The sequence below is a fragment of the Mus pahari genome, chromosome X (genome assembly GCF_900095145.1).
Source record: "Mus pahari chromosome X, PAHARI_EIJ_v1.1, whole genome shotgun sequence".
NCBI lineage: Eukaryota > Metazoa > Chordata > Mammalia > Rodentia > Muridae > Mus > Mus pahari.
Window position 1 is genome coordinate 62,547,603 of NC_034613.1, and position 27,953 is coordinate 62,575,555.

The 27,953-nt window shown below is 48.1% G+C and overlaps 1 protein-coding gene across 4 annotated transcripts in view; it reads right to left on the bottom strand.

Moving 5' to 3' along the window:
- Hcfc1 (host cell factor C1) overlaps positions 1-22,456 on the bottom strand; it is a 24,682-nt gene extending 2,226 nt beyond the window's left edge. Inside the window, exons 1-24 of one of the 4 annotated variants that reach the window (XM_021188453.2) lie at positions 21,189-22,456; positions 15,088-15,236; positions 14,616-14,776; positions 13,734-13,942; positions 12,875-12,959; positions 12,071-12,177; positions 10,938-11,117; positions 10,497-10,856; positions 10,047-10,207; positions 8,585-8,782; positions 8,107-8,331; positions 7,845-7,949; positions 7,425-7,644; positions 7,182-7,324; positions 6,910-7,048; positions 6,499-6,719; positions 4,465-5,968; positions 4,172-4,335; positions 3,135-3,579; positions 2,500-2,823; positions 2,240-2,358; positions 2,014-2,151; positions 1,272-1,457; positions 319-619 (exon numbers count right to left, since the gene is read on the bottom strand). In XM_021188453.2, the coding sequence (XP_021044112.1) occupies positions 319-619; positions 1,272-1,457; positions 2,014-2,151; positions 2,240-2,358; positions 2,500-2,823; positions 3,135-3,579; positions 4,172-4,335; positions 4,465-5,968; positions 6,499-6,719; positions 6,910-7,048; positions 7,182-7,324; positions 7,425-7,644; positions 7,845-7,949; positions 8,107-8,331; positions 8,585-8,782; positions 10,047-10,207; positions 10,497-10,856; positions 10,938-11,117; positions 12,071-12,177; positions 12,875-12,959; positions 13,734-13,942; positions 14,616-14,776; positions 15,088-15,236; positions 21,189-21,381 (6,037 nt within the window). In that variant the 5' untranslated portion in view covers positions 21,382-22,456. Of the gene's footprint in view, positions 1-318; positions 620-1,271; positions 1,458-2,013; positions 2,152-2,239; positions 2,359-2,499; positions 2,827-3,134; positions 3,712-4,171; positions 4,336-4,464; positions 5,969-6,498; positions 6,720-6,909; positions 7,049-7,181; positions 7,325-7,424; positions 7,645-7,844; positions 7,950-8,106; positions 8,332-8,584; positions 8,783-10,046; positions 10,208-10,496; positions 10,857-10,937; positions 11,118-12,070; positions 12,178-12,874; positions 12,960-13,733; positions 13,943-14,615; positions 14,777-15,087; positions 15,237-21,188 lie in introns of all 4 variants that reach the window. The other 3 variants (XM_029534024.1, XM_029534023.1, XM_021188452.2) reach the window with 3 other exon arrangements.
- Between the last annotated feature and the right edge of the window lie 5,497 nt (positions 22,457-27,953).

A 27,953-nucleotide genomic window follows, 5' to 3' on the forward strand; every position in this document is an offset into this window, starting at 1 on the left:
GCTGGCCTCGAACTCAGAAATCCACCTGCCTCTGCCTCCCGAGTGCTGGGATTAAAGGCGTGAGCTACCACACCCAGCTGCTGCTCTTGAGCCTAACAGCTTTTGCTTTTTTCAAGTCCCTCCTCCTAACCTTTACTTTTAGACATCCTAGGGTATCTTCTGTGCACCCCTAGAAGACAAGAGCATCCTCTATAATATCCTATATGCTCCCATCCAATGTCCGAAGCATCCCTAGTCTTGCTAGGTATATCTTTGTTCCACTCAGTGCTTTCCCGTACCTTCCCTAAAAATTGCCCCCAAAGGCTTGTGAACACTTACCTTGCAACCACCTCACTTGTGTGGCAGGGCCATAGCCCTTTTCATTGCGGGCAGCAATGCGGAAGATGATGGCAGGCTTTGTAGTATAGTCAATGTGGGCGTTGGAGAGGCTGGAGGACTGCACTAGGCAGGAAGGGCTAGGCCCACAGTATACTCGCATGAAGGCCAGCTGGGCTGGGGTGGAGCTCTTGGGCTCACCACTGGCCTGGGAGCTCTGGATGGCCAGGTACACAGAGTACTCGATGATCTTGCCGGAGGTCACAGATGGTGGCTCCCAGGTGAGGTGAGCACCATCTGGGCTCTAGAACCCAGGACATAAAGTCAAGCCTTGTCTTTAGCCACTGTGGCTTCAGCCCACCCTGCCTGTGCTCAAGAGCAAGAGGGCTAGATGCTTTATTAGAACTGCTAATTAATCCCTATTAGAAAAAACCTCCCCCAACCCAGGGTTTGGTGAGATGGCTCAACACTATGGTAAACGTGCCTGCTACCAAGCCTGATGACTGAGTTCGATTTCCAAGACCCACATGACCTCCTCTGACCTTCACATGAGCATCGTGGCACACCTATGCACCCCTCCCCACTAAATACAAATGTAATAAAAAATTAAAAACAAAACAAAACAACCCAGATACCCCACATCAACTTAAAGGACTTTAAAGAGTCTTTTAACACCCTCCCCAACAATCATCTAATCCATAACTTGTCACTTAGCTTCTTGGTGCTTCAGTTTCTGCATCTGAAAATAGACTAACAAGACCCAGGCCTCCTTGTGACTTTCAGGACTAGACAAAAAGATTTATCAATGGAGAGCCTGGCATGTATCTTGTTTACTAAGGGTGAATATAGGCTACCTTGCACTTATCTGGTATACTCCTGGTCCAGCCACCTCCTGGCTCTGTTCATATATACCACCCTAGAGCAGCCAGCAGACCAAGAGAAAACAGAAGACTCACCTTGCTGATTTTAATAGCACAAGGAGCCCCTGGGAACCCAGGCAGACAAGTCTTAAAGGCTGAGATCTCACTGAAGGGTCCCCGGCCACAAGCATTGATTCCAGCAACTCGAAATTTATAAGCTGTGCCTGGCTGTAGCTCCTGCTTCTTTAGCTGGTTATAGTCTGGGACCGTGCCTGAATCATCCTAAGGCAAGAGGTGGAAAATTAGTAAAGAAAATGGCTTGAGCCCTGCAGTCACAAAGAATACTCTGGACTAGGGGGCAGTTCAGTTTTAGAGTGCTTGTCTAGGATGGCCAATGTCCTAGAGTAACATGGGACCAAAAGAAAGTTCAGTGATGGCTGTCTCTTTTATAGCGAGGCCCTAGGGACATGGTAAGGTTAATTGGGGCTTGGTGCTATAAGAAAAGGATCAAAGCCGGGCCTGGTGGTGCAGGCCTTTAATCCCAGCACTCGGGAGGCAGAGGCAGGCGGATTTCTGAGTTCGAGGCCAGCCTGGTCTACCAAGTGAGTTCCAGGACAGCCAGAGCTATACAGAGAAACCCTGTCTCGAAAAACCAAAAAAAAAAAAAGGATCAAGTTTGACTTTCTTACTTGTATTTCCTAACTGTTCAAGTGGTGCAAAGATGGAGTTCTGTGAGCTCCTCTCACAAGGAAACTAAGTTTGTTTTTATGACAAACTCTCATAGGCACAGCAGGATCCACCCCACTATCCAAGGGTACCAGTTACTGGGCATACTTACATCTGACTGAACAGCATCATCTGGTGGCAGAAAATAGTGTGTCACCATCACACTGGTACCCTTAATGACCCCCACATCAAACCACTGGTTCTCCTTTTTCACAGGGGCTTTGCTGGGTGGGGGTGGCAAGTCCGGTTTCTGGGGGAACAGAAATGAGATAGTATCAAGCCTTTGTGGCCCAAAGGCAGTGCTGCCCTATCTCCTAGGGCCAATGACCCAGACTCACCACGCCCAGGGACTCGATGCCGTTGGCCACTTCAGTAAGGGTAGCTGCAGCCTGCATCTTCGCTGGACTGGCTACAACAACAGGCTGGGGAGCCACAAATGTGTTAGATGGAGCCAGGCCTGGAAAGAAACAAAGTATCAGCCGGGAGAAGGTACTGTGTTGAGGCAGAACCTCCATGCCACCTTGTTACATCGTGTTCACCTCCCATCAGTTCAACTCTTATCAATGATTTACCCCTGCCAAAAAGCAGCCCAGCTTACTCTCAGTAGCTGTTGAGGGTAGCAAGGCCACAGTGCTTGGGACAGCACTAGCTAACTCGTTGAGGCAGTTGCTCTCGATGGATGGGTCATTGAGACTGTCAGCTGGGGCCAGAGCCTCAGTGGGAAGATGGTGCTGTTGCTGGGCTTGAGCTTGAGCCTCCTGGAGCTGCTGCTGCTGTTGCACTAGGGCTGCAAGCTCCTGCTGTGTCAGCACAATGGGTATGGTGGTAGCCTGACCCTCTTGGCCTTCAGCTGAAAGGTGACCCAGTTCTGCTTGTGTCACTGCTGCTGCTGCTTCAGATGTATCCATGGGTTCCCCAGTGCCTGCTCCAGGACCAAGAAAACTACTATTCAAAAAGGAACACAAGTGTGCCTGGCCCAATGGGCAGCAATGGTGTCCCTGAGATTTTGTTTCCCTAAGCTTTTTTATCCTGCCCACACATTATAACCCTCACCACTAGGTCCAGGGTCTCCTTCCTGGACAACTTGTCCTATACAAGCCTCTCTTGAGTTACACTGTACACTCTCACAGGAAGCAGATCTCAAGTAGCCCCCAAATGGTGCCTTAGCCCTCTCTGTAAGGCTGTCACTCATCCTAAGGGGCCTATCCCTCAAATCTGCCAGCCAATACCTACCCATGACAGCCTGCTGTGCAGCCTGGAGCACAGCCTGGATGGCCAAGGCTTGGGCTTCTTCAGTGGCTGCAGCTTGAGCAGCTGCTTCAGCAGCAGCAGTCACTGCCAGCTCCTCTGGAGTGAGCCCTGTTACCATAAGGGTTGTGGTGCCTGCCTGGGCTTCAGCCATCAGCTCTTGGGGAAGTGATAACTGGTCTACTTCAGACTGTGTGGGTGGGGGTGGCTGGACCACCACAGTGGCCACGACAGCAGAGGTGGTAGGCTCCTGGCCTGAAGATGGGTCCCCAGTGCTGCTCAGATCCACGGCGGCCTGGAGCTCAGGGGTCTGGGAGGCTGACAGGACCTCAGTAGACTCCCCCATCAGGGGTGTGGAGGCAGACTGCAGGAGTTGCCGTGGAGGCAGCTGCTGGCGAGGCCCTGGTGAGACCTGGAGTTCCTCTGGGGGCTGCAGGATGTCAACAGCAGAGAAGGGCATGTCAGAAGTTTCTGTGTTGGCTATGGTCACTGTTATCGTGGCTGGGATGGGGACTTCGGAATTCAGAGCCCCTGGGGTAGTCTCAGTCATTGATGAGATGTTCTAGAAAGGGAGAGAAGCCCCCGTCAGAGGGAGAGGGGAGGAGACAAAGGCTAGAACCAGGCAGTGGGGCAGAATGTAGGCCTATGGTATCACCCACAACAGGCTGGCCACTTTTTACCCAAGATAAATGTAAATGAAGGTGAGTCAAGAAGCATCAGCAAGGGTGTGGCAAGAGGAAAGCCCCTGGGTCAAGTTTCAACTCATGCCCACAAGATTTCACTGTAGAGACAAATGATGGGGAACAGCCAAGAAGGAAACCAACAGCAGTGATAGTCGCCTCTAAGGACTGTTTGCCTCCTGCCTCCCAGGCACCAAGATTGCCCTTTTATGGTCTGGAAGAACCAAGGAACAATACCACGCTGGTATAAGAGTGACATCTAGTGTCCATTCATGGACAGCACAGATGAAAGGCATAGTGGGCAAAAGGCCACAGAAAGGATCCTTTGGTGGGGAGGCTTACCGGCACAGAGGGACCTGGGACTGGTGTAGACTGTGTCACAGTGGTCACTGCTCTTGGCAGTGTAGAAGACACACTTGTAGTGATAGCACTGGCACTGGTGATATTTGTGCTGTCACCTTGGGTGCTTGCCACCTCTCCTTGGTCACTGGCAGCTGGTGGAGGGTCTGTGGGTGTGTCAAAGGGGAGATCAGTTGACTCCCTTTGCTTTTACCACCACAGGTTTCCTAGGATCCCCCCCACCCCCTGCTAAAATAGAATATTCTGTAATTCCTCTACCGGACACTTCTACTTACCTTGGTTTGAGCTCATGTTAGAGGTGACAGTGGTGGCTGTGTGCGTGGTACCTGTCTCATGGGTCTCGCAAGGAGGGTTGGAGCATACCCTCTGTGTTGGGAAAGAGGCCAGCAATGTGGAACCAGCCTGGGAGGTGACAGTGGGCACAGTTACCACCTCTAAGCCAGACTCCAGGGTTCCATGAGAGGGAGTAGCATCAGGAATCAGGGCACCCACGCTGACTGACATAGTGGTACCAGTGGAAGTGGTCTGGTGTGTCTCGCAGGGATGGCCACTGGCAGGCTGTTGTCCACCCTCAGGCTGGCCTGCACCTCCATTTGATGTGGCAGTGGTAGCTGTGTGTGTGGTGCCCGTCTCATGAGTCTCACAAGGCGGATTGGAGCATACTCGCTGAGCACTGCCCGCATTGGAGGTAGTGGCGGTGTTGGTGGTACCCGTCTCATGGGTCTCACATGGTGGGTTGGAGCAGACTTGGGTCACAGTAGCCGAAGGGCACAGCAGTGCCTCTAGGGCTGTCATAGTCATGGTGCTGCTAGGAGAGCTTACCTGGAGGCTCTCATATGTAGATGTGGGGACCACCCGAGCTGCACCAAGCTCCCCAGCAACCATGACAGAGCGGGCTGTGGTTGGGGTATTGGTTGTGTAAGTATGATATGTCTCTGGTTGGCGCCCTGTGGACACATCTTTGCTGTTGGGGCCACTTAGCCCAACTCTGATACTTGGAAGGGCTAGCTGCACAAAGGCAGGGCTGTGGCTACCAGACTCCAGAGCCACACTTGGCCTAAGCAGTGGGCCAGCTGAGCATGGAGCTCCAGTGGCCTGCACAGTCATGGTGGTGGTTGTCATGTTGGTCTGCTGAGTTTGGCACTGAGGCTTCACGGAACCTTGGGCTCTCTCCAATGCCCCAGGAGCCACAGTGATCCGCACTACAGTGGGGGTGTTAGGGGCACGACGAGTGTCTCGCTGCTGCCCAGTGCCCATGCTGGACATTGCTGTAGTGGCAGTGCTGGTGGTGCCTGTCTCATGAGTCTCGCAGGGGGGGTTCGAGCAGCCATGCTGCCCAGCCATGTTGGAGGTGGCTGTTGTGGCAGTGTTGGTAGTGCCTGTCTCATGGGTCTCACAGGGAGGGTTTGAACAGACACGGACCACATTACCATTCTGTTGTCCTACAGCTGAGGTCACAAGTGAAGCAGCTGTCTCCTGTCTGTCACAAACAAACTGCACCTGGGTAGGTTGAGGATGTCCTCCAAGGTTAGCCACAACAGTGGTGGTAGCTGTGTTGGTGGTGCCTGTTTCATGGGTTTCACAGGGTGGGTTGGAACACACCAGTGTCACAGTGCCGGGCTGCACATCACCCTGGCCTGAGTCAGCGATGGTCACTGTTGCTGTGGGCTGCTCTGTAGTAGGTGAGGCCAAAATGGATACAGGGAGGTCATGTACAGGCTGTGCTTCAACCCCACTGGGTGCTGTAATCAGAGTGACCTGGGTAGGCTGGGAGACAGGCTGGGGAAAGAGAACAGAGGAGTTAGTGCCTAGACTATGTGATTTTGCATTTACCTCTCCTACTATCCTATGCTCACCGATGTTGACTGGGACCACCAACTCTGTTAACTATCCAAGGCTTGGCTCATGATCTCAAAACAATCACTTACTTAGAGCCAAGGATGAAGGGACAATGAGGCAGAGCTGGGGCAGAAGGAGTTGTACTACAGTCAAGCCTTTTTCCAGACAGTGTATGAAGGCCAGTAAAATAGTTCCCTTACAACTTCTTGTCCAGTTGGAAAAAAAAACATGACAAGAAAACAAATACCATATGCACATTATGAGATCCTAGTGTTTGCAAACTGGACATAGCTCACATGTGTCACCAGGAAAGACTGAGACAGAGATCACACCATGTGCAGAAAAGCTGTCATAACTACATAGCTCTATAGAACTGAATCTGGAAAGGGGAGAAAGGCTAAAATGCCCCCTACTTTCATGTGGGAGTGCTGCTGTGTATGGTGGTACATACACCCTTAGGACCCACTTACCTGCATTGTGATTGTGGGTGTGGTGAGCCCACCAGCAGCTGTTAGTGTAGTCTGTGCAGCTGACACTGTGATAGCAGTAGGGTTGATCACCTGGCTTGAGAGCGTAGCAATAGTACCCAAGGTAGTGATAGGTGTAGCCAGGGAAGCACTGGTGCTATGTGCCCCAGCTCCAGCCAGGCTGGTTGATACAGTGCCTGTCACTGTGCCTAGTGTTGTAACACCTAAGTGGAGGGAAAGGCAAAGGCAGAATGAGGCCTATTGCTACCACTTTCTATCTAGCAGTCTGTCTCTCTAGAAAGGGCTAGGGAATGGGAGCCCTGCCATGTAGCCACCAAGGACAGAAGGCTCTAGAGAGAGCACCTGTTATCCTCCCCCAGCCATTGCCGAGGACCTGGCCTGCAGGCTACACACCTGTGGTACCCTTCACAACCAATGTGGTGACAGCTGGCTTGACAGCGGAGACGGTGACAGGGGTGACCAGGCGAACGCCGCCCATGGGCACAGTGCGGAGGATGGTGCCTGGTTGTCCAGGGGCCCCCTTTAGCACCACCTGGAACACCAGAGCAAAGTGCCACCAATGTCACTTTCAGGCTGACTGGACTGTGCTGCCCCTCTCAGACCTGTTAGGAGGACACATGTGGTCTGTGCTAGACTGAAGTTAAGAGGGACCATGTGTGCCTCACCTGGGTCACTCCTTGTTGCCCATGGCCAGTAGCAATCTTGGGGACAGCAGTGATGATTTTGGCAGGTGCTCCTGTTCCTGAAGTCATCACTTTGGTGGTGATAATTGTGATGGGGGACTTAATGCCAGGACTGCTGGTAACACCTGCATTGGGGAAGGGTTCAAAGAATATAAGCTGTGAGGGCTTCTCATCTTTTTGATTTCTACTCACCAGCAAAAGGCCTTTTGAAAGCTGCCTGTTTACCTGTGGCACCTGCCTGGGTGATAATGGCTGACATAGGAATGGTCTTAATGATGGTAGTTGTGCCAGGTTTGGTGGTGCTGGGAGAGACACTACTGATGCCCAGGATAGTGGGCTTGGTCCCTGCCCCACTAGCCTGTGTGGTGGTAATGATGGTTGTAGGTTTGCCATCTGCTGATGTCACCAGCTTCAGGATAGTCCCCGCTGGCAGGGGTCCTTTGGTCTGAAAGGGAGAAGTTATGAATTAACAGGAAATATTGCCAGAAAGAAACATTAGGTTTAGCTACCCTAACTCAGAGAATATTCTGAATACTGTGGGTGCTGTGGTATCAGCAAGGCCTTTGCTCATGGGTTCTTCTGTCCTTGTTTCCCAGTGTCCATTCATCCCCGTGGGCCTGAGAGAGTGAGTGAGTGAGTGCTCACCTGGATGATCTGAGTCACAGGACCTGTAGATGCTTGGCCTGTCACTGCTGAAGTCTGAACTGGTTTGGTCTGGACCACTGACATCACTTTTCCCAGATTGGAAATCTAAAAAAGAAAGGATGGAGCAGGCAGTAATCTGGAACCAAACAAGGGCATGACTGGGCTAGAACTATATTGGAATTGGCACAAGATAAGAGTCACCAGTAGCATTCACCAAAGGCTGGCAACTGTCATACACAGCCAGGTGGTGCCTGTCACTCACCAGTGCACTGCCTCCTGGGACAGAGATGGGGCTCTTCACTAGGGTGATGGTCTTGGTGACTCCGCCTACCACCGTGGTCACTACCTGGGCTTGCTGGGCCACTGTTACAGTCCCTGATTTGTGTACTGTGATGATAGGGCGGGTAGATGTGTTGGCAGCAGAGGACACAGATGTCCCCACTTGGGCAGCTGCAGTCTTTAGCATTCGAGTGGCTGGGTTGCTCACCTGGAGAAGCAGAGATGAGTAATGAACATAGCAGCAACATAATGGCTGTATCTCTGCTGACCACCTGTCCATCCAGTTTGGTTGGCTGAGCAGCAAGAGAACAGCCTGAACTCTCCACACCCTTAAAGGTAACTGCATGTTCTATAGCCCATGCCAGTACTGATTATAAATCAATGGCCAGAAAGGTTGGCCCAAACCCAGAACAAATGGTCACTGCTTGTTCAATTATCAGGTCCAGAAGATAAATGCTCACCATGACAGGGGAGGATGCCACCTTCACAGTGGCAGGAAGAGTGGTTGTGCCAGGTGTCACAGCCACTGTCTTAACAATGGTGGTGCCTGCTGGGACACTTAACACCGTGGGTGCTGAGGAAGGAGGAATTTTCTGTGTGGCAGCAGCAGCAGCAGCTAATGCAGCCATCCCACTCATCTGTGGGTTGCTGCCAATCACCTGTGATGGACACAAAGCATGTAAGCTTCGAGGGTTTCACCAAATTCAATGACCCTTACAGAACCTGCCAGAAAGGCTCAGCAGCATCTTGTTTTTTCCTAATTCAGGATCCTCTCTCCTAGTGCAAACAACAAGTAGGCAGGTGCTTGCCAAGTGTTCCTTTCTTTTGAGAAAGGCTCTCACATAGCTCAGGCTAGTCTCAAACTCATACTAAATATAACCCTCAATTTCAGATCTTCCTGCTTCCACCTCTCAAATGTTGGGATTACTGACATGTAACTACATGGCTAATGCAATGTTAGAAAATGAGCCTAGAGTTTCATGCACACTAACCAAGCACTCAACCAATTGAGATACACCCCTACCCCCATGTAGATTTTTAATCAAAGAACCACAGTCAAGCTACATACATTAATTTACTACATACGTTTATAGTAAAAATAATTCATTTTACATATCTCAGTACAAGAACACATGCTTAGCACAAGGCAGTGATAGGTTTCACATACAACACTATCAACGGGCCGGGCATGGCAGCACATGCCTTTAATCCCAGCACTCAGGAGGCAGAGGCAGGTGGATTTCTGAGTTCGAGGCCAGCCTGGTCTACAAAGTGAGTTCCAGGACAGCCAGAGCTATACAGAAAAACCGTGTCTCAAAAAACCACCCCCCCAAAAACAACAACAACAACAACAAAAAAAAACACTATCAACATCACTGCTGGTTATTGTTCATGCTTGTAATTCCAGACTCAGGAGGCTGAGGCAGGAGAATCTCTAAATAGTAGATAGCCTGCCCAAACAAAACACAACCGTTGAGTTAAATACAGCTTGTTCTCACAGACTTGGGTCAAACGCAACTAACTAGATATTCCCCTCCACATTCCAAATCAGGAAAACCACAATGAACATGTTAAGAATCCCCCACCTTTGCCACCCCCAGTTTTTTGAGACAGGGTTTCTCTGTATAGCCCTGGCTGTCCTAAAACTCCTGTCTCCTGGCATCAAAGGCCTTTGGCATTTTTAATGCAGCAGCATCTTACAAACAAGAGCATATGATGGGAGCTGGTGGGCTTCATGCATGCTAGGCAAACATTCTATCAAGTAAGCTACATCCAGTCCCAGGGATAGAGATATGTATACACACACACACACACACACACACACACACACACACACACACACACACATTTTTAAAGATCACATGAGAACTCTGTTTATACTATTGTGTCACCATACAGCCCCACTCAGTAATAGATCCTCACCGTCCCCTGGGCACTCTGTGTGGGTACAACCATTCGCACACTGGCAGGCAGGGAAGTCACAGTGACTGGAGCTTTTCCAGCCTGGCTTGCAGGTCTCATGGTAACCAGTGGTGTTCCTGTTGTAGCTTGAGGACCAGTCACTTTGAGAACAGCAGGGACACCTGATAAGAAAAAGAGTTGATCATCAGGAGGTACTCTTCTACACATATCCCACTACTCTGTCAAATTTAAGGCAGACTTGATCTATTCCTTGACCTACATGTTTTTTATGTATGACTTTTCTATGCCCCCAAGACCGTCCCATCAGCAAGACAGATCACTTTTATCCCCTATTTTAAGAACAAAAACCAAAGCTAAATCAACCAAGAACAAAGCAGCAGCCACTATTCAGGCACTGATTGTCTCCAGTGATTAAGCCCCACACAAATGCCTATGGCCCTCATGGCTTACCTTGAGTCCTGGCTGCAGTGGGTACAGAAATGGAGCTGCCTGGCACTGTCGGCAAGACTTGGATGGTGGTTGTACTTGGGGGGGCAGAGGCAGCCTGGGGCACAAGTGTGATGCCTACTTGGGTCAGTGGCTGCACAGCGGGTGCAGCTGCTGCTGGCGCAGGGCTCTTGGGAGGATTGGCAGGCACAGACGGGACCGGATTGGGAGTGGGGGAGGTAGCCGTAGCAGCTGTGGCAGGAATGTCATATTTCTGGAGTTGTAGAAGGTAACTGTCAGCTGTTGCCACTGCACCCCAGCTAACCTCCAGTGAGTTGGTGTTGGCTCGTACTAGCTGTACTCGGGCTGGAGGTGGTGGCTTTTCTGTAATACAACAAAGCAACTGTTAAGATAGGAAATAGAGAGGCTTCAGCAGTGGGGAATTTCAGTGGCTGAGTACCTTACCTGTCTCCAGATACCACAGGTCCTTGCAGCAGACCTGGTTGTTCCAGGCCTTGCGGTAACCATCACGGCCACTCCAAATGTACAGACGAGTATTGATGGCAACAGCACAGTGGCCTGCTCGAGCTCGAGGAATGTTGTCCTCCAATGTATCCATCAGGATGGTTTCCCAGGCCATGGTATCTAGAGATGCACAGGTGCTGGAGGTCACACAGAGGACAAAAGGAACCTGTTCCACCAACTCCCAAGTTGCCCTCTATTCTTTCATTGTCAGGGAAGGTCAAGTTATTGGAGTATCAAATTAAGAGTAAACAAAAATGAGGCAAAAGGAGGCATAAAAAATTAAGCCACATATTGGTAAAGTATTTGGAAGATAACTCCTTGTACATAAAAATAATATAACCCTAAAAGATGGGCAAAGGGAAACACAATACATGAAAAAAAAAAATCAAGATTTTTTTGTTTGTTTGTTTGTTTTCGAGACAGGGTTTCTCTTCTGTAGCCCTAGATGTGCTGGATCACTCTGTAGACCAGGCTGGCCTCAAACTCAGAGATCTGCCTGCCTCTGCCTCCCAAGTGCTGGGATTAAAGGTGCGTGCCACCACTGCCTGGCTCAAGTAAAAATTTTAAGAAAATGTGTGCATCCAGTCAAAATTAAAGCAACTCAATTTTTTTGTTTAGTATTTTGTTTTTGAGAAGGGGTTTCACAAGACCTGGTTGGTCTTGAACTCAAAGAGTTCTACCTACTTCTGCCTCCTAGATGCTAGAATTAAAGCTGTACACCATATTAAAGAATATGAAGAACTATGCATGGGTATGAAATGATCTCCAAGATAGTAAGAGAAAAGGGCTACTTGGCCCTGCGTATAGCAGGCTAAGGTCCTGGAGCTATCACCTATTAGTAGAGTCCCTATAAACGGAGTACAAGAAACACTTCTGCACTATATGTGCTTTTGCACTTATGGATGTCAGGCACATATGAAGAGCCCATTCATACTAAAAGGAGTACTACCTGAGTTTTCTACCCATTGGATATTTCTGGTAATAACCACGAGTCCGAGTTTGCTTCCTGGACATCCTAAAAATTTCCCAGGGCCACCCCATCCCTGGCCACTCTAAGCCTGAGAAGGCCATACCCAGGTTGAGACAAGCCAGTGTGTTGGTACACTTCCACTCCTTCTCGTGTGTGGCCACTTTGACATCGTCCATGACGAGGGGCACCCAGCCACCAAATACATACATTCTAGGAAGATGAAGAAAAAGCAAGAGAGGATTGAAGAGAAGAACAAAGCTAGAGGCTACCTCTTTTACCTAGAAAGTTCTGAACACATTCAGTTTTCTAGAAGGCCCCAGAAGTCCCTGAGGATGCATGGAACTGTTTAATATTGCACTTACTACCTGATGGTTCACTCTTACAAAGAACTGTTTTTTTTTTTTTAAGATTTATTTATTATATGTAAGTACAATGTAGCTATCTTCAGACACTCCAGAAGAGGGCATGAGATCTAATTACGGATAGTTGTGAGCCACCATGTGGTTTCTGGGATTTGAATTCAGGACCTTTGGAAGAGCACTCAGTGCTTTTAACCACTGAGACATCTCTCCAGCCCATTATTTCTTTGTAAGGAGAGAATTGTATTTTTCATCTAAGATGCCTCCATGGACGCTAAACCTTGGCATTCACAAAGATGAATTCCATGAGGAGCTACACAGTCGATACTCTTGAGGTAAGAAAGGGTCTCAGGCTGCATTACATGCAGTCCCTCCACCCTTAATCTGTCTTTTTTTAAAATGTTTAATAAGGAGGGTATGGGGTTGTTTAATGACAGACCCACCAGAAAAAGGCCTCCTTGGGATTGAGGGACAGTTGACAAAACTGACTTGAGAAACCTTCAGGACTTAGGGGTAGCTCAGGTCAGGAGAAAAGAGCAGACACTCACTTGTTTCCTATGGTAGTTGCAGAGTGGAGGCTGCGAGGAAGGGGTGCCACCCCACTAAGGCTGGGCTTATTCCATGTCAGTGTCTCTGCAGAAATGGAGAGATTACCGATGTTGGATCAGACACCATAGTCCCAGTACTTGGGCCAACTGGGCCCTAAACCAACAACTGCATCTTTGTCTTTCTAAATCCCTCAGCAAGCCCTCTAATTTACCACCCTAACAAGTACATTTCAGCATTTCTAAAGCTGTTCAGATGATCTGGGCAAAGAGGTTTCTTCCCAAAAGTAGGAGGCACCTGCTATAAGGCATCACCACTCTCAGGGATGACATAGGGGTATCAAGCTCACCCCAACCTTTCCTTTGTACTTCTACTCCCCGTAGAGCATATTTACCTCTGTGCCACTTTAGCACTAGACAAAAACTCAAGTTTTGCTTATATTCAAATGTTTGGGTGCTGTGATCTACAGGGCACTATAACCAATATCTACCCCCACCTAATTCATCACCCACTTTATAGCCCAAGTAAAAATCTAATCTAGGGTAATAAATTTTATCACACTAGTTATATCAGAATATACCATTCCACATACAGACTATCCACTAAAAAGTGAGTCAAAACTCTACCTAGATTGAGGGAATTCCATTGTGAAAAGACTGTACTCTCGCCCTATACTCTCAAAAGTCCACATGAGTAGTGCACCAAGTCTTACTCTGTTTCCTATCCACCACTGATAAGACTAAAGGGGACACTAGCTTCCCATGAGTCCCACCTCACCAGGCAACAACAGCCACTCAAGGCCAGCTATCCAGGCTATTCAGGCTTTGCTCTCAAGTTACTGGAATAGCAGCAATTTCTTACCAATGTCCAGGGTCCAAAGGTCCCCCAGCCTGCAGCCACTCATCCCTCCATAGATCACCAGCTTGGATTTCTTGTTATCTTTTTCAGTGTAGACCACAGCCGTATGTGACTCCCGGGGTGGAGGCAGGACACCATAAGTGATGGGGATGTCCCAAGCTACCACTCCAGAGCCTGGCCGTAGTTCGAGAATATATAAGTCATTCAGGTACCTGAGGAAGATCAGTCATAGCAAACCTTGAACACATGCACCACAGGCTTTACCAGGTTATCTCAATGAGCAGTAGATTTACTAGAATACAAAAGAACAAAGGCCATGGAAACCACAAACACTACTATCCTTGCCCCCAAAAAGAGACTGCTAGAAGCTTACAGTGTTGAGTCCAATTGGAGCAATGGAAAGGGTGTATGTGTAAAGCTATGGTGGCAGCCTAAGTTCAGACACAGAGGCAGGTCCTTTTAGGCAATCATGTCCACAATACCAGGCATTATATGTGAGCTTCCCTAGAGTAAGAGGGTGTCAGCTTGGAACTACATCCACATATTAGGAGCTTTGGCTATAGGCCTTAGAAATGTTTAAGCAGTAAAAGCTTCAAAGGAAGCAAGGTCTAATTTCAACCTGTGGGATAGGGACCAGGCCAATTCTACCTCTTGCCCAGGTTTCTCCTACAAGACCTACCCAGGGGTTCAGATCTCAAAGATGAGAATGTTTTGAAAGGGCACTGTATTCTCTCATTGACAACCCAGCACAGGAGAGAAACATGGCTCTGGTGGAGTGAACTGGCACAACCAACTTTAGAATTTCAGATGAATCTTATACCTGGGGAAAGTACACCCACTCTGGTGGGACTCTTCAGAGAAAAAAAAAATAGGACAAAGCCTCACCTCGGAATGTTGTTTTTGGGGTCCTCACTATCATTGGCCAGACCCCCAAACAGGTAACATTTGTTGCCCACAAGGGAGAAGCTATGTCCAAGCCGAGGACATGGAGGAGGCCCATTTTTGGGTGTCTTTGCCTTCAGTCTCTTCCATTCCCAGCGACTTGCCTACAAAATCAATAATATTTAAGAGATGAGAACGTCACTGGTTAGGGGCCAGGGGCTATTTGGGGCACAAGGAAAAGATTGTCTGGAGTGAGAGAGCACATTGCTGAAACATATTAAGTTCTAAAGAATTTGGCCCTGTTCTCTCCTCTGACACTGTTCAAGGAGAGAACAGCCTTGGTAGACTCTTAAGTAATCCCTTCCACTGCCTTTCCTGCCTTAGCTCACAAACCAGTACAATGAACACTATGGAGCATTCCATAGGGTCTGAGGCAGTATAACAACCCAGGCCCACAGAGGCTCTATGCTATTACCTGGAGTTCATAGAGGTCGTTGCTGTATTTTCCATACTCTACCATTCCACCAAACACCAATAGACGAGTACCGTCACACACAAAGCCATAGGCTGCACACCCTGGAGGGATATCCCCTCTCACAGCTGGGATGAACCACTGGTTGGTTGCTGAAGAAAAGGAAACAAAAGTCAAAACATCTGGGAGCTTCTAGAATCCAAGTGTCCCCCACCTTCCCAATTCTCATTTCTTTCTTTTCTTTTTTTTTTTTTTNCTCACTCTGTAGACCAGGCTGGCCTCGAACTCAGAAATTCGCCTGCCTCTGCCTCCCAAGTGCTGGGATTAAAGGCGTGTGCCACCACGCCCGGCTCCCAATTCTTATTTCTTAAGTTTTGTACTCTCCAACTCCTAGTCTTCAAATGTAGCCAAGAGAGAAGGGGCTGAGCCAGTACACTACCCTTTAAGAGCATTATGGCCAAATCTCTAGTCATTTTATTCAAACCATCAGCAGAACCCTGGTTTTCAAACTATTGTACAACTTCTCATTAAGATCATCTCATAAAGCAGTTAAGTCACCAAGATAATTCATTAGCCTCTGAGAATCTAGTAGACCAAGACTTCCTTCCCCCACTGTTTATATGATCATTAAACTTCTATACCCCAAAACCCCCTAAGGCTCATGTTCCTCCTATTCAGAGCCCATGATTCTCTCTGTACCAGAGTTAAGACAGCCAGAGCCTACAGCTGCACCTGTAGGTGGTTCTGGAAACTAACTATTATAGGCTGATGCCTTCCCTTCATGCAGGCAACTGACAGACAGGGAGGAGATTGCTGGCTCAGAAGAGCCTGAGGCAAAAATCAGCCTCTGCTGACCTTGAAAGCCTAGCTTTGATTTCCCCACTCATCTCCTAGGTGATGGTCCACAGGCTCTGGGGCAGTGCCCCCTTCCCCACATGCAGAATGTTCTCAAGCCTGAAGTGGCAACCAAAGCAGAGCGTCTGTGACAGAAAGTTCTCAGGAGCCACTGGCACTTCTAACTGGGGCAAAGTGGAGAGGTCACCAAGAAAAGGAAATCATCCCTCAGGTATCTCAGTGGCCAAGCCTTCAGCTGGAATGGGACCCTTCCCTAGCTTGCCTGGCAGTTTGCTCTTTCACCTAGGCTCCTATGTTCGTCATACCTGCTGTGGCAAGGGCTCTGGTTATGTTATAGGCAAACACATCCTTTTACCATGCCACACATTTAAAGGATAAATACTCAGTCCCTTTGTTTGTCCCCAAAATCTCTAAGACCAGGGCCCAGAGGCAGACCTGCTGCATGTCAGTCAGGTGAGATCTGAGAAGGCTGTAGGAAGGATTTCAAGTCCTGGATCTGGGGAAGGGAGCTGCAGCTACCATGGGGAGAGGCTTCAAAGTCAAGACCAGCCCCCCTCCTAGAAGTTGATGGGAAATCAGGTTGTTTTGGAGGAGGGGGTCACAGGAGGCTTTTGTGGGCCAGTCTAAGTTATTAATCTGCTTCTCAGCCATACTGTCCATGCAGGGAAGCAGGTATATTTCTACAAGAAATAGATGTTTGATTTGAAGACCAATGTACTGAGAAAGAGGGAAACTGCTTGTTTTGCTTTTTCTGCCCCCTTTATTTAGATGCATTTGAGGACAAAGTTCTCCCCTCAGACACCATTTGTAAAATCCTGTGTTCTCAACTCTAAGGCCATACAGGCAACAACTGTTCCCTGCCTTGTTTTAGGGAGGAGGGTCTCCCCAGGTGCACCTGGAACAACCAGCTAGCTATTAAGACTCCTCAGTGGTTTAGCTGAGTCACTAAAGACAACACTATAGTCCCCATCCTCTCTGCCATTTTTCTGCAGGAGTGATGCAGCTTGTACTGCTTGTGGACATGCATGCATGTGTTCACACACCCAAATGTTGGCTCTTGACCTATTTTCTTATTCCTAGTGCAAACATGAATCAAGAAATGTAGGAGCTTCCAATACTGAGGTAAATCAACTTTGCACAAGTAAACAATCCATGGAAGGAGTTTCATCCAAATTACAAAAGAAAAGCTAACAGGAACTTCTGAGGCAGCCTCAATCCAGCCCCCAGTTACCTGTAATCCTAGTCCTTGAAAGGTAGAAGCAGGAAGATCAGGCGTTGAGGGTGAGCCTGGGCTATAAAAGACCCTGTTTCAAAACATTAACACACACAACCCCTTGCCCTCATAGGAAGGGAAACTCACCTGAATTCAGAGTAAAATCCACTGATTCATTATCTGTCACATATATGGGCAGTCCCTCACTCAGCTAAGAACCCTCGTGTTAAAGCAACAGGTAGTGAGTCTTGAGTAAAAGTTAAATGGCAAATGGGATTAGCCCACAGCTTTCCTATCATGCTGATCCTCTGACCCAAACGACCAGGCCAGAAGTTAACTATAATGTTCTTGAGCCTCCCAGATTACCAGCTTCTCCTATTGAGACCTAAGAGGTACTAATCTGGCTCTAGAATGTTTCTTCTTCTGGTAAGGCCGAAGAAGCCCTTCCCAATTCCCATCATGTTAGGATGCCAGGCGGTGGTGGCGCACACCTTTAATCCCAGCACTTGGGAGGCAGAGGCAGGCGGATTTCTGAGTTCGAGGCCAGCCTGGTCTACAGAGTGAGTTCCAGGACAGCCAGGACTATACAGAGAAACCCTGTCTCGAAAAACCAAAAAAAAAAAAAAAAAAAAAAAAAAAAAAAAAAAAAAAAAAAAAAAAAAAAAAAAAAAGAAAAAAAAAGAAAGAAAGAAAGAAAGAAATTATTTTCCTTTCAGTGTGATTGGTTATACCAAAACCATTTCTGATGTGGCAGGCCCCATGCTGGAAGGCACAAAGAAGCCCCAGGCCTCCTATTTCCCATCTGGTAGGTAGGCTGTGAACCTCTCCACTGATAGGAATAAAAGCTGAAAGAGCCTGGAACCACACCCAACCCTTGGGAGCAGAGCAATGGTGACAAAGGACATAACTGAAGAAGGAGGTTTCTCTGAGTAGAAAATATTTAAGACAGAGCTTTGAAGATTAAATAGGCTATTTCCTAGTTAGCAAAACTAACCAATAAGGAAGTGAGCCTGTTAAGGAGGGCCTGAAATAGACAAGGGAACAGATATTATACCCATCTGACTTAATGAAATTTAGGTATATGGACAGAGGTAAATGGATATGTTTCTAAGGTTCAGTCTATTAAGGTTCACACTCTGGCTCACTTCTACCAGTAGCCAGTGCAATGCCCTAGTTTGGACTTGTCACTTCCCCTCTTAGATTCCAATTTCCTTATAAGTAGGAAGTCCATTAGATATTTTGTAAACTGCCCCCTCTAAGTCTAAGGAGGGATTGAAGATGTGGCTCAGTGGTACAGAACTTGCTCAGGGCTCTGATCCACACCCAACCTTGGGTGGGGTGTTGGTTACTTCCAATATCTACCAAGGCAAAAACAGCTTGGAAGAGGGATAACACACACCCAGCTTCACCACAGCACATTTCACCTCAGCCTGTGTGGATCCTCGAGCTTGAGGCCTCTTGAGTAATCTGAATTGCCTCGTGGAAATAAAATTCCTTCACAGGCAGTTGCAACCCCAAGACCTACCAAAAGCCAGTGAAGGGCAAAGTCATGTATGCATTCACTCTCTAGCACACACAAACCCAGTAATTCCACTGGGTAACCCCTGGGTGAATTATACTCCACCCCCTGCAAACTGAAGAGCTGACCAATACACCCAAGTGCACACACACCCTGGATCTCTTTCCTCTTTCAAAGAGGAAAAGAGGAGTTTCTAGAAGAGCATACTCTTTAAAGGGGTAAGTACTGATCCCACAAAAGCAAAGGGCTATAGGCATGAACAGATTATGAACTCAGGCCTCTTTGAAAACAAAACGAAGGTAAGCAGAAGAGGCAGTTGTAGTGAAGGATGGGCAGCCAGAATAGCATGAGGATTGCTAGAACTCTGAGCCTGCCAAAGACATGAGACCCTGAGACCATCAACACAAGGGGTACATCTATTAAGGTGAAGAAGAGGGTATAGCAGGGTCTGCTAGTTGCTCTCTCAAGTCACGTAAAAATTGATCAGAACAATTTGAAAACTTGTTTTGGAGGATTCCAGGCCTTTGCTGTAAGGGAACTTGACTTTTAGAAGCCTGGCTACCTTCTAACACCCAACCTCTGCAAAATGGTAACAAATTAACACCAAAGTGGTCAACTGTTTTCAATACACTAATGAATATGTAGAGGACATAGGCCTGCAATGGACTTTGGAGCTGACTGTAATTAGGCCCCTGCCCTACTTTCTAAAATTGTATTTCCCTGCCAGAAAGTCTGCTCCAGGCCTTAGTAGAAGAAAGGCGGTCCAGGAAATGGAGAAGGTGTTGCTGCAGCTCCTGTGGAAGGCATCTCTAAAAACAGCTCTACTACTACACAAGTTGCACTCCTGCCCTTGGCCTTACCTTACTGGGCTAATTTCTGCTACCACAGCTGCCTGGGCTGACATAAGCATCACCAAACCTCCCACTCCCCTTTCTGCAGAGGCCCTGAGAAAAGCCCAGCTCCCTGGAGGCAACAGGTGTGGAGAGACAAGGAACTCAAGAGGGCTGAACAACGCACCAGTCTTTCAGAGTCAACTTGGGAGGGGGAATAGTTCAGAGGTACAGAGGCAGGCCTGTATACTCAGCTTGGCAGGGGAGGTGCTGGGAAGCTGCCAGGAGTCTGGCTTCAACTCTTGTTCCATCAACTACCCCAGACCACGATCTCCTGCCTACTTTCTGCCTCCTCAGTGTGGAGTGTGTGAGATGGAGGGTGGGGGTGGGGTCAATTGCTTCACACTTGGTCCTGCCCTCAAATGAAGAGGAGGTGCCTGGGACCGCAGGGGCTCAGAAAGGATGAGGATGCACAGAAGAGGCTAAGGAGCTGGCAAGGGAGAAAGCACTGCAGGCTGCACCTACTTCTAGTCTTCCAGAGGCAAGGGGGCTGGTTCTGTCTGGCTACACTAGTTCCAGGCCCTCACCTGGACACAACTGGCACATACTTTCAGCTTTGGCAAGTCCCAGCACTTCTACCTTAGGGCAAGGAAAAGGTCCTGAAGGCCCTTGGGCAGTCAACCTGCGACTCGGGCCAATCCCCTGTACTAGATGTGCAGAAAGTGCCAAGAGGCTACCACAGAAGAAGGATGCGACAAAGCTTTCTGCCCTATAGACAGAGCAAGGAAACCAAGCAAGGAACACATGTGGCTCCCATAAGGGAGGGGGCAGGCTGCAGATTAGCCATACCTGCAGATAGGCTCCTCCCAATTTGCAAGGGCTTGGGTTTGGGGAAGGAGGCACTAGTTAACCCCTTCAATCTCTCTCTCTCTCTCTCTCTCTCTCACACACACACACACACACACACACACACACACACACACACACAAAAAGACGCACTGAGCCCTCCGGTTTGCTATGGGGGGCGGGGTGGGGGAACTCAATTGTTAAGGCACCAGATTAGGAAAAGAAATAATTTGTAGGAAAAAAAAACCTACAAAAATTCACAACTCCTACAAGTAATTACCCCCATGTGTGTGTATGTGTTGGGGGGGGGGGCAGTATAGTCGTCATGCCATTCATATTTGCCACGAGGGTCTCATTAGTCTATTAAAAGCCTGCGCCTTAAAGAATGCTTCCCTCTTTTTTTTTTCTGGGTGTAGAGAATGGATCTGTGATCTAAATATTGTCTTTTCTCCGGAAAGAGCATGGGCGCTGGAGATGAGGACTATCGCAGGAGGGGGGGGAGGATTCCGCCTGCGCCAAGAGAACACATCCGCTGCCGCGCCAGCCTCAGCCCAGTGGGTAACGGTGTACGTCTGAAGTCACTGTCGCCCGCGACATCCCCTCCCCCTCACCAGTCGGAGTAGAGGATTTCTCTAAGTACCGAAATGCAATCTTTAAACACAGAATAGTACGGGGGTGTAAGAACGGGGGGTTGAAAAATCAGGGAAAAAGCAAAGATGGCAATAAGTGCAAAGGGAGAAGGAAAACACATCAGGGGAGTGAGAGATAGAAGATAGGGAAGAGAAGGGTTAGGAGAGAGATGGAGGGAAGACTTTGAGAAATCCAGGGCGGTAGCACTCACCAGTGTTGTACACGTGTAGTTCGTCCACTATCCCTTCGTTGCCGCCGCCAAACACCACTATAAGCTCTTTGATAGCCACTGCACGGTGGCCGTGGCGGGGTCGGGGCACGGGACCCGACCAGCCCACCACCCGTTTCCAGCGGGGCTGCAGAAGCACCGCTGGCAAGTTTGCGGGAGAGACAGCCGAAGCCATAGTTCCGGTTAAGGATGCAGTGGGAAGAAGTCACTGAATGGGAGGATACCCTTAATTCTTCACACACCCCCTTTCGTCTAAGGCAGCTCTCACGAAGCGGCTCCTTACACAGCGGTGGACGACTCCATGGAGGCCGCCATCTTAACTATCCTCCTTCCTTTGGCTCTTCCCCCCCCGTCTCACTCAGCACGTATCCTTAAAAGCTTCTCAAAACTGCAGGGCACCTATTCCCGAGAAGCTGCAGGCCACTGAGCTTCGTCGCTCTAAGTATTTGCCCAGTTGTTCCCGCTTAGAAGCTCGAGCAGGAGACTCTGGGAGCCGCCATCTTGAGCCGCCTCTCTCTCCTCCCTTCCTCAGTCGTAGCCCTCCCCCGCCGGAAATGGCGGAGCCCCGGCCCGGTTCCCACACCCCCCGTCCCCAGCACTGGCTGGCTTCCGGGGCGGGTGGAAAAGAGCCACAAATGCCGCGGTTGTCTCAACTCCACCGGCAGTCAGACCACAATTGTGGAAGCCGCCATCTTGAAACCGTCCTGCTTCCCCACCCAGCACTTAGTACAACCACCGATCGCAGAACCCCAACGTTCCTAAATAATAAAGGCGTGTTAGAAGCTGGCGGAACGGGCTCCAACTCCCAGTTGCTGCTCGGAGACCCGACCCGTACGGCTCGAGAGGTTTTGCACCTCTACCTTGAGTCCTCCTCTGCTATTCAGGCTGCGGCGGCCACCCTGGGAGCCGCCATCTTGAGACTAGGTTCTCTTCACCCCCCCCCACCCCACCTATTCTCTTCTTCCTGGACAGTTCTTCCACAGCAAACCAAACGCAAAGCAGCGTCCAATCCTCGCTTCCCTCCTTAAGACTCCTTCCCACAGGAGCCGCTCGAAAGAGCAGGAGTTAAGACCCGAAGTGACAATTGTACGGCAGAAGAAGCGGTAACGGCAGGGCGATCATGCCTCCTCCCTGGGAGCCGCCATCTTGTGTGAAGAAGTAACAACTAAACATGGCGACTATCGGGCGAGGGGGCGGGGTCAGAAGACGTCACCTTTCCCCCTCCTCCCCGCCTTCGCACGTCTTTGCCTCTGGTCTCAAGCCTCTTAAAGGTCCCAAAGCTCATAAAGAATTAAAAGCTTCTTTAGAAACCAGTGCGTTGTCTTCTTGCGGGCGAGTTGGTGCTCTGTGCAGTAAGTTAGAGACAGTAGAGTTCAGGTCAGGTGCAGTAGTGCCCCGCCCTGCGCTCCCCCCCACCAGGACTCCTCCACGCCTCCTCTCTGGAGGTCGCCATCTTGCCACTTCCCCACGCCCGGTCGTCTGCGAGCGTCAATAGCGACTTTCAGCACAAAACAAAGATGGCCGCGGCAGGCATCTGGGGATGCCCGGATGAAAATCTAACTCCCCTCTCTCGCTTGGCCACGCCCCCTGGGAAAATGTCTTCCAGGTCGCTGATGGGACACAAACCAGAGAAATGACCTTTAACTAGCAGTGGAGGCATGACACATGGTAGTTAACGGTGGCAAAGAATACTGCCATTACAGCCTTTGCTGTGAAGCATCTCTTTTCCCGCTCCGAACACTGCGACAGTCAGAACCCAGCTACAGCGGGTCGCTGCGGGCGGAGCCAGAGCGGAAGGTGACGCCATGAGCTCACAGAGGCGGAGCTGCTGCCCGCTCCCAGGACCTCTAGCAACACCCCGAGGCGTCTCCACATCCGCCCGCACCTCCCAAAGGACCGGGCCACGCGCTCTGAATCGCAGCGCACCAGGCTACCTCCAGCCAGCGGCCCAGGGAGGCTAACGGCACCGGAGCAAAGCCAGCGCGGGAGCAGTCTGCGCCACTCACGTCACCCACCCCGCCTTCTTCCCAGGGCTTCTCGCCCCGCCTATGCGCAGGCGCACAACATCTTCATGGGTCCGCCCTTTTTTGAGATTTGAATTTTCCCCAGCAAAGGCAGAGAAGTAAAAATCCCCGGATGGTGAACGCTGGTTTTTTTTCGCGCCAATATTGTAAGCTCACACAACAACCTTGAAAAAGGAACGTTACCGTCTTCATTTCTACATTCCAAGTCTCCAAGAGGCCATTTAGCCACAGCACTGTCATCACTGTCATAGGCAGGTTGTAGCACAGGGGTCTTAAACTGATGTCCCAGAGCCTAAACTAAAAGCAGATGATTTCTCCACATTAACCTTTCTTTATTCCATCCTTATTTTAACTAACTTCTAGTGGAATTTTGGCATTTCCTATAATTGAAAATGTAGGAAGCAGAACAAGGAGTATCAGAAACACCTGTGACTTTGTCATCAAAGTACATGTACAGATCACTATAGGTCCTGTAGCTGCTTTGTACAAATCTAGAAATTAAATTACAAGCTCTACTGGCAGTCTGAATAACTTTAATGTTGCTGTATTGAACCTGCTCTAGATCTTATAATTTGATATCAATATCATGTGCAAATTACCATATCATACTGTAAACAATATGTAATAATCTTCTTTTCATGTATTAAATTTATTTAGTATTCTCAGCTTTAGTTTATCCAACTGCAAATACTCATTTGGCAAAGGCCAGAGATGAGCCCCTGTTTATATGGCTGCACCATTAAGACCTTTTATAATCCAAACACTTCCCTGTAAAATAAAGGATCTGAGCTGCTGGTCTTTCAGGGGCTTAACTGAATTCAGCATGTTTTGTTCTCAAAATCAGAAGCTACCAACTAGTTCCTCTGGGGTCTGTGGGCTTATAGGTGGCTATGGTTATCCAAATCTGGGAGTATCCCATTCTATGATTTCACATCTGCAGAAAAATCTCATTGGACAGTCCTGGGCACAATAGAATGTTCTCATAAATACTGCAAGCCAAAAAGCTACCTCTTTTCCACTGCTTGGAGGTGACAGTGGCTGCTGCTTAAATCTATACTGCCACAAGAAAAAGGCATGTGTAAGGAACATGTATCTTATGGAGTTCCTTAGCTGGGAAGTTGTTAAACTTAGCTGGACAGAGTGGTTGAAATTTGGAGCCAATACCTGCTAAATAACTAGTTTCTGCAGAAATAGAGATGGAGTGAAGGCAAGATACATTGTCACACTTGGCAGGATATTCCCAAAAGACCCAAGACCTAAGAGCCAACACTATGAGTAATCTTCCCTGTCAGTAGCTAGGGAGGATTTCTAAAGAGCCGTTTGGCCTAGAACAAGGGTCATGGCAGTTCAAGGGTACAAGGAATTAAGCTACAAAGTAGCCAGCTTGATTCTCCTAGGAAACTTAGGCAATTAGTTTCATTGTATGTGACTTTCATCTCTGACTCTGGTAGACTGATTCCATTTGCAGGAAGGACTGGTTTATCTATACCCTTCCTGGATGTCTTCCTCAGTTGAGAGGATCTGACTCCTATCATCATGTCACCATTCTGCGTGCTGGAAGATAGTCAGGCTTATGTGGGTGCCCATATTGGGTGCAGAAAAGTTTAATGTAGAGATCCATATGGATGCAGGGAAGGATATAGACACACCAGAAGGAGCCTCAGCTTGTGTCCCAGCTGAAGCCTCTTCAAGGATACATGTAGATGGTACTTTGACTATATATAGCCAAAAGGTTGGCTAGAAGGGATATGATGAGGTCCAAGGGTACTTAAGAAAGATTCAGGGCCTCAGAATACAGACCTTGTTAACCCTGGCTTGGAGGTGAGAATCCAAGAGCAGATGTGCCCCCACCCCACCCCAGACATGGCGACAAACTTAGGATAAAAACTTCAGTTCCCTGATGGTGGTAATGAGTTTCAGTAGTGGGACCCACATATATTAGGCCTGGTGGTCCTTCTTAGCAACATACACTCAAGGCAAGAAAAGCTCACATTTAAGCCCAGCAGTTATGTCCCCAGGATCCAGGGCACTCCAGGACATATCTGAGAAGCCAAGAGCAGACGGGTTTGGTGAGAAGATAAGGGAGGAGAGTAGAAGCCAACTGTGCCCTAACCCTAACTTTAGGAAGGAAGTTGAACATTTGGCCTTGAAATTAAACAGTACTCACTCTTGCCTGTAATTCCAGGACTTGAAAGGTTGAGACAAGACGATGGGGATGGTGACCAAGGCAGGCACTAGCCTGGACTACAGTAGGAGATTCTGTCTTAAGAAAGAAACAATACACCGGGTGTGGTGGCACACGCCTTTAATCCCAGCACTCGGGAGGCAGAGGCAGGCGGATTTCTGAGTTCGAGGCCAGCCTGGTCTACAAAGTGAGTTCCAGGACAACCAGGGCTACACAGAGAATCCCTGTCTCGAAAAAACCAAAAAACAAAAAACAAAAAACAACAACAACAAAAAAGAACCTGTCTCGAAAAAAAAAACAAAAGAAAGAAAGAAAGAAAGAAAGAAAGAAAGAAAGAAAGAAACAATAAGATACTGTACATTACTAAGTAGTCTAATATATAATAGCCCATTCCAGAGCTGAGAGTGAGGCTCAGTGGTACTTACCTAGCAGGCATGTTCATCCTCAGATCCTCAGCAGTACTACCCCTAAACCCCAAAAAACAAAAACAAAACAGTTTTAGATAATAATTCTGTGGCTTCCATAATTTATTATTTGTTTATTTATATACTACTGGGGATTGAATCCAAGCCTTTATATAGTCTAGACAAGTGTCCTACCACTGAGCTATATCTCCAATTTTTTTTTTAACTTTTTGCTTCAGGGTTTACTTCAGGCAGACTTTTCTTAAACTTTCAATCCTCCTGCCTCAGCATCCCTATCAGCTGAGATTACAGATATGAGCCATGAGGCTACACTTTTTTCTTGAAGTTGAGAATTTTCATTTTATTTTTTGTTTGTTTTTCTTTTGAGGATTTTTGTTTTGTTTTGTCTGGATACAGGGTTTCTCCGTGTAGCCCTGACCATCCTGGAACTCACTCTGTAGACCAGACTGGCCCCAAACTCAGAGATCCATCTGCCTCCCTAGTGCTGGGATTAAAGGCATGCACCACTGCACCTAGCTCCAAAAAATAAATATTTTAAAAATAAGTATCTTAAAAAAAATTGTCTAGCCATGGTGGCTCACTCCTTTAACCCCAGCACTAGGGAGGCAGAGGCAAGTGGATCTCTTGTGAGTTCAAGGCCATCCTGGTCTACAAAGTGAGCCCCAGGATAGCCAGGGTTGTTACACAGAGAAATCCTGTCTTGAAATACCAAAAATAAAGTTAAAATAAAACAAGTTTTAAAAACCTGGGTGTGGTAGCTCGTGCCTGTAATCTCTGAAGGCCAGAAAACAAGACAGGCAGATTATCACCCCTATGAGGCCAGCCTGGACTACAAATTGAGTTCTAGGACAGCCTAGACTACAGATAGAAACCATGTTTCAGGAAAAAATGTGTGTGTGTTTGTGTGTGTGTGTGTGTGTGTGTGTGTGTGTGTGTGTGTGCAGAATACTATGCACTAGAGACACGGGTGTAGGCATCAAGAAAAAGCCGCCAATTTCCACATTTTATAGGTAAGCAAATTGGTTCTAGTCACATGGCTGAGAAAGAGACAGGGCTGGAAGGCACATAGCTTGATATTAGAGTACAGAGATTTTAAGGCCTTTCCTGTGTCTTTGCCACCTCTCAGCTGCAATTGGCTGTACATCATTTTCAGAACATTAAGTTGAGCCTATTCTCCCTTTAATGCTAATACCTTTCTCATTAGGAGTGGTGGCACATGCCTCTAATCCCAACTCTTGGCAAGTAGAGGCAGGAGTAAGTTTGTTAAATCAGCCTGGGCTACAATATGAGAACTCTTCCCAATCCCAAACAAACAAACAATGAAGCAAGGACCTCTGGAATTGATTGAGATACATTGTATACATGTATGAAAATGTCAAAGAATAATAAAATATTAAAAACACAAAACAAGGACCTAGCAGGGTGTGATAGTGCACCTCTTTAATCTGAGCACTCTAAAACAAAGGTAGGTGGACATATGTGACTTTGAGGAGAGTCTGGTCTGCATATCTAGTCTCAGGACAATCAGGGATACACAGTGAGATCCTGTCTCAAAAAATAAAACCTAATGACCCATGAGATGATTTATGATTTAGCAAGGAAAACTAATTCCCACTAAGCCTGATGACCTGAGTTAAATATATTCTTGAGACCCACTTGGTAGAAGGGGAGAACTGACTTCTGCAAGTCTGGTCTCTACATGTGTATGTACACATGAGAACACACACACAAACACATAGATACATTTAATTTTTTTTTTTTGGTTTTTCGAGACAGGGTTTCTTTGTGTAGCTCTGGCTGTCCTGGAACTCACTCTGTAGACCAGGCTGTCCTGGAACTCAGAAATCTGCCTGCTTCTCTGCCTCCCGAGTGCTGGGATTAAAGGCGTGCACCACCACGTCCAGCTTAATTAATTTTTTAAATTAAAAATGTATGCCTTTAGCCAGGCAGTGGTGGCAAAGGCCTTTAATCCTAGCTCTCAAGAGGCAGAAGCTGAGAGATAGATCCTCAGTTAAAGCCAGTCTAGGACAGCCAGAGGTACATAGTGAGACACCATCTCAAAGAGCAAAACAGAACACACACACACACACACACACACACACACACACACACA